This window comes from Geospiza fortis, unplaced genomic scaffold (genome assembly GCF_000277835.1).
Source record: "Geospiza fortis unplaced genomic scaffold, GeoFor_1.0 scaffold381, whole genome shotgun sequence".
NCBI lineage: Eukaryota > Metazoa > Chordata > Aves > Passeriformes > Thraupidae > Geospiza > Geospiza fortis.
The window spans coordinates 3,156,812-3,162,811 of NW_005054348.1; the positions used below are offsets into that span (position 1 = coordinate 3,156,812).

General features: G+C 37.1%; 1 protein-coding gene across 2 annotated transcripts in view; it reads left to right on the forward strand.

The window, feature by feature from the left end:
* The window catches only part of SIPA1L2 (signal induced proliferation associated 1 like 2), a 124,259-nt gene that overhangs the window by 78,918 nt on the left and 39,341 nt on the right, over positions 1–6,000 (forward strand). For both annotated transcript variants that reach the window (XM_031058754.1, XM_031058755.1), the window contains one exon: positions 3,317–3,591. In XM_031058754.1, the coding sequence (XP_030914614.1) occupies positions 3,317–3,591 (275 nt within the window). The remainder of the gene's footprint in view (positions 1–3,316; positions 3,592–6,000) is intronic.

Here is a 6,000-nt window from a genome sequence, read left to right on the forward strand (position 1 = left end):
AAGAGTTAACTATCAATACTTGTTTTAAAACATGTTTTTGTCCATGTTTCTTGCCTCATCTTTTTCTCATTTTCCCCTGCTTTTTCCTCTCCTTTGGAAGCTGCCTATTGATGTTATTTCCTGGTTGTTTTATCACATTGAATGCTTTCTACAGTCCTTAAATACATTTGGTATAGAACCATTAGAACCACTAAAAAGTATTTAAAACTCTGATGCCACACTTCATGTGCAAACTTTAAAAACCTTTCAAGTGACTCAGAACACAGCTGAGGTTAACAGCCATATGTGCCAGCAGATGCTAAACATGAAAGCTCAACTTGTGATGTAATATCAATCTTCAGTGACCAGATGATTAACCCTTTTCAGTCATGAGTTAAAGCATTTCTTAGAACTAGAGAGTAGAACATCACAATTGCTAAATGAGATTGCCAAAGAAATAACTAGACTTTATTGCTTGGATTTAAATCATGCAGGTAAAAAGGACACCGGAATATCCAGATTAAGAAAAGGTGCAAAAAGCTGGCTGAGACCATGATTTTAGTTTGAACTGAAACAATCAGTCTAGGACTGAAAAAAAAGCTGTGACTTGTCAGTCTAGACAAATCTGTATTTGTGGGGGAGAATATCTAGTTATAGAGAGTAGAAAGAGCAGCAAACTATAGATTGACTTGGAGGGTTGTGTTAGGAGGCAGGAAAAGCAGTGGTTTTGAGCTTTAGGGTAACAGAGAATGGCAGGGTGATAAAAGATTAAATGGAAACACTGACTGGATCTTTAGATAAGAATGTGAGTTGACAAAATTTCCTTAGTATCCTGTATATTAAAAAAAAAACCCTCTTCATCTTCTTCATGGCACTTACAGGATCTCTGTCTTTTATCTGTTTTGAGTGCTGTCAGAGAAACCAGCTCTGATTTCATTTGTGGCCACGAGACCAGTGAAGCTGCAACCAAGTCAGCATTCTTCTGTGTTTTGAAGTGGAGCAGCACTATGTTTAATGTGACATTACTATGTAATATGCAGTGTTACCTTTTAGGGAATATACACTTGGGGAGGACTAGATCTCCTGGAATACTTCCCATTGGGAATAGATGAGTCTTTGGCAGGAATCTTTTTCTTTCTTACCTTTTAACTTTTGAATATTTAACTAACTTGAAGAAGAGATTTTTGAGTGCTCTGAGTTGGAGAAATTCATATACGTTGGCTGGTGCATTCATTTTGCAGTAGTCTATAATTGTGGCGTAATGATAAAGAGGTGTCAGCCCCCAAGAAAGAATATTATGTAGCTTAATAAGGATAAAATTCCGTGCCTCAGCTGGGCTCCCGACTGTAATAGCATGTTCTTCTTTTCACTGCATGACTAGATGTATATTTTCAAAACTTGTGATGGAAGTGTAGCTGACGAAGAGCTGAAAATTTCCTTTTCACTTTCTAGTTCACAAATTATGGAAGTTTTCTTTCTTACTGAAATTTAGTTGTAAGAGAGCTAGGTTAACAGTATGTTAAAGTTTCCAGTATGCTATGTAGTACTAATACTATATGCAGAGTTATAAGCACAATAGAAAGTTCTGTTTTAAAAGGGAAGTTTCTAAACTACACTAAAACCTCAGAGCTGAAAAATTACAAAGGAAATAGCTGTTTTGTTTTTGTTATGAAAACTCAGAACCTGACTTTGTAAACAAAGCCTCCTGAGTGCATTTTTGACATCTCAATAATGACTTTCACATTTTAACTTTGAAACCTACATCTTCAGAAGTAACTGGAAAGATTATGGATAAAAATTTCCAAGCAATAATTCTCAGTATATTTGATCCTTGCAATATCTGCAATATTTCACAGTTCCCAGAAGATTATCCCTTAATAAATGAGGGCTGATTGTATTTATTTACCTCCCAGGTTAAAAGCATGAGCATACAAAGTTAAAATAACTCATGGATTTCTGACACTTTGTTCTCATGTGTGTAAGTTCTAATTTTTTCTGCTGAGTGGCAGATATCCATGTAGAAATATTCCATAAAGAAAATAGTGCTTTAAAACTTACTAAGGTACCAAATCTCATGAACTGTACAGTCCCACTCCCTTCTCATGCACCCCTGATTCAGGTTGGGCCATTCTGCTGTGGCAAGCACCCAACAAACGAATAAGTTAGCCTGCTTGGATTCTGGCTCAATGAGAGCAAGAGTTAGTTTTCCAAAATAGCCTCCTGAATTGAACTCAGGCCATAAAACGTTCTTTGCAGAGATCTATCCTGCACAGCTGATAGTAAACGCTACCCTCCTGTCTTTGTTAGTGATAAACTCTAAACCCAGCCATAAACAGCATGTGGAACTGCTGTTAATGTAGCCTTGATCTGTACTGTAACATATGCATCTCTAAAAGGCAGGTATTTGCCTTGGTAGAGTGTTTATGGGAGATCTTTGATAATGTTTCACAGTGGTTAAGTTTTTGTTCTAATTGAACTAACGAAGCTAAATAGATCCTGGTTTTGTGACACAGACAAAAGGCAAGGCTGGGGTAACTCTCAAACTTCCTTGTAATGCAGGCTAGAATTTTGTTTTCTTAGTATGGTGCAGTATCCCAGCTTACAAGTTGTTGTATGATTATGATTTACATAGCAAAACTGTTGAGAACCTTGTTTCACTGCATATAGAAATGAGCCTGCTTAGCAAAATCTGAATTTGAAGGATTTTGGCTGCTCTGTATAATGACAGTTACTTTTCACTGAATATGAGGAAAGTCATTTTTTTTATTTCTAAGTTTCCCAGTGACATGGAAACTCTCATCCCATTTTAGTGATATCCTCATCTGGAGATGATGGTAGTTAGGAATCTGCCTATGAAGCAAAAATGAATTAATATTTTCTTCATTGCTGTTTTCTCAAGGAAAACAAGCTGCTAGAACTGAGGCACTTCACTCGATTTGGCTCATGTTATATCTCAGGTTTAATGCTGAATAAAAAACGTCTGCACACCTGCAGTCAGCCAAAAAAGAATGAAGTAATTGACAGAGCAGCATTTTTCTTTCTTTGTGTTTTGAAACTAAAGCAGCAGTAAAGTTTTCAGTAGGATATAAATGGCATTGTGTTAACATTGGACAAGGGGGAAGAACTTGACATGGGTCAGGCTGCCTGCCCTGGAGATGGAATATTTTTAGCATCATGAAATATGTCATTTATTTTGTTTTATGCAGAAACCTTCATTGAAACATAATTTTAGGATAATTTAATGCTAGTATATTAAAGATAGGCAATATCAAGCCATACATAACTTCATAATATTTGTGTGCCCTGACAATGGCGTAACAATCCGGTGCTTCCTCAGATAGTGACCAGAGGATGCGAAACCACGGAAATGACCCTGAGGAGAAATGGGCTGGGCCAGCTTGGATTCCACGTGAACTTTGAAGGGATAGTGGCAGACGTGGAGCCCTTTGGATTTGCATGGAAAGCAGGCCTGCGGCAGGGGAGCCGTCTGGTCGAGATCTGTAAAGTGGCTGTGGCAACTCTGACCCACGAGCAAATGATCGACCTCTTGCGCACATCGGTGACAGTAAAAGTGGTCATTATTCAACCACACGAGGATGGAGCGCCCAGAAGGTAACAGTTCTCAGTGAGCAGCAGTTCTTAGTAACATTTCTGTCTGTCTGGGTTTTTTTCCTCTGCTTCTGCTTAAACGATGACTCTTCTATTGAAAGCCTTCAGTAAATGGATATTGTCCATCATGTTGCGTGATAATATTGTTGACGCTCTTAAAGCAATCTTTTCCCCCAAACCCATATTGACTTGTTATAGAAGATAAAATAAGATCCTATAAGAAATTTACTCTAAATGACTTTAAAAGGGTAGGAAGTAAATTTTGGTGTATGCTGACTGAGCCATCCTAGAAGCTGATGTTACTTCTTTCCTTCCACAGGAGAGCTTTATGTTTTAATGCTGAATTTAAAAGTGTAGAATCCTTCTCATGAAATTGCACCTTGTCCATCTTTGAGATTTTTCCAACTCCTGACTATTGGAAAGATTTGGGTTGTTTTGGGGTTTTTTTCTGTTATGCTGAAATTTAATGAAAATAGTGAATTAGTGGGCTCTGGATGTACATGGTACCAAGTCTTAGAGTCCTCCTCACTTTCTACAGATATCTAATTTATTCACATTAAATGGTGAATTACATCAATGATTTTGTCATTTAAAGCATCGAAATCTTATTGCAACATGAAACACATGCTCATGCCTAGGGAAAGTCTGTAATAGCAATCATTACAGTCACTTTACCTGTGTTTTCAGGGATTAAATGCATTTTTCTGTCATCAGTATTCCTTTTTTGGTGACAAAAAGGAGTACTCTGTTTTTTAATATCATGAGGCAGAGAAGTAGGAATAAATTGAAACTTTGTAACAGTGTGACTTTATTTCTCACACACCTTGTCTAGTCAGTGTTAATTTGGCTCATTCTAAATGAGAACTGTACCAGAGTAAATTTAATTACTTGTCTTCTTTTAGCAGGCCAACTTTAAATCTCTTGTTGATTTTTAATTCAACAGAAAAAACATTAGATGTGTTGCTTTTGGCAAGAGAGCAAGCAATAAAATTTTACGTAGCGTGCAGCACTGTGAAGTTGATGCCAGCCGTATACGAATGCTGCTTAATTGGTGGCAATTCTCCAAGCAGTCATTGGCCTGATGTATGACACACAAGGGCTGTCCCCTGCCTCAACCTGCATGGTGATGCCTCCCTTTCTGAACAAAATGCCTGTGAATGTAGAATACCACCGTTTTGCTTAGTTGGGTAGAAATTTGCAATTAAGCCTCTCTTTGCTTAGCTTTGCTATTCTCACCATCTGCTTCTGGGTATGAATTTTCACTGACTTGTTTGGTATACATTTCCAAGCTGTTTACAGAATATGAGCCTAATGAGCTGATCCTTTTCTATTGAAGGTAAAAACGTGTATTTTATAGGCCCTGATAGAAAAATACATACCGTATGAACTGTTTATATTGTCTTTGATATAAATCTTCTTCTAGAGATAAAATGTTTAAATCCCAGATGATCAGTGTGGTACATAGCACCCAAGTGTATGTGTAGGAGGAGTTTGAACTGAGTGTTACCACACTGAGAAAAATCTGCAAAAGCTGCTCCTCTTTATAATTTTTAGCATCTTTAAAATTGTGACGAATTACTAAGAAAAATGAACTTTTTAACACTATGTGTCTATACTAAAATTTTTTTAAAAACATGTTTAAAGTTCTTTTTTACCTTCACCTTTCTTATATATATATATAGTAGAAATCTCTTTCTCTTAAATATCAATTTCCCACAGAAAACTGTTCATTTTCACTTGTATATCCCCAAAAATTTGATTAGTGATTTTGACTGTCCAGTCTCTCTGGGGTTTTGAGTTTGCCTTTTTGCAATGTTTATAATTTAAACAGAGCAGAGAGAAAGCAGTTATAGACATTGCATGACAGGTCTGAGAATTTCAGTTGACAAATATGATCTTTGACTTTGTTTGTGAAATATATTAATGAATGAGGGAGGAGTGGGCAAAAAGGGACAAACTGTCAGAATTTTGTGGAAAAAAGCCTATTACTGCTTTTTACTAGTTAAAACTTGTGCAAATCCATCTCCCTGTCTACTGCTCAGTTGCTTCTCCTAGCCTTCTGCAGGTTCTTGTCACAGAAACAGAGAATAGCTGAGGTTGGAAAGGACCTCTGCAAGTTGTTGTGTGTAACCCCATTGCTCAAAGCAAGGTCAGCCAGAGCAGACTGCTCATGGACAGGTTCACTGGGTTTTGTGTATCTCCAAGGAAGGAGATTCAAAGATTCAGTATTTCAATTTCAGTATGCAGTCATCCTTTCAGTAAGAAAGTTTTTCTGTGTCCTTTAACGGAATTTCCTGTACTTCAATTTTGCACCCTGACTTCTGTGTTTTCACTGGATGCAATTCTTAGTTTGTCATCTTTTTTCCCTGATCACCCCATTAGATATTTTGTACACATTGATAAAATCCCTCC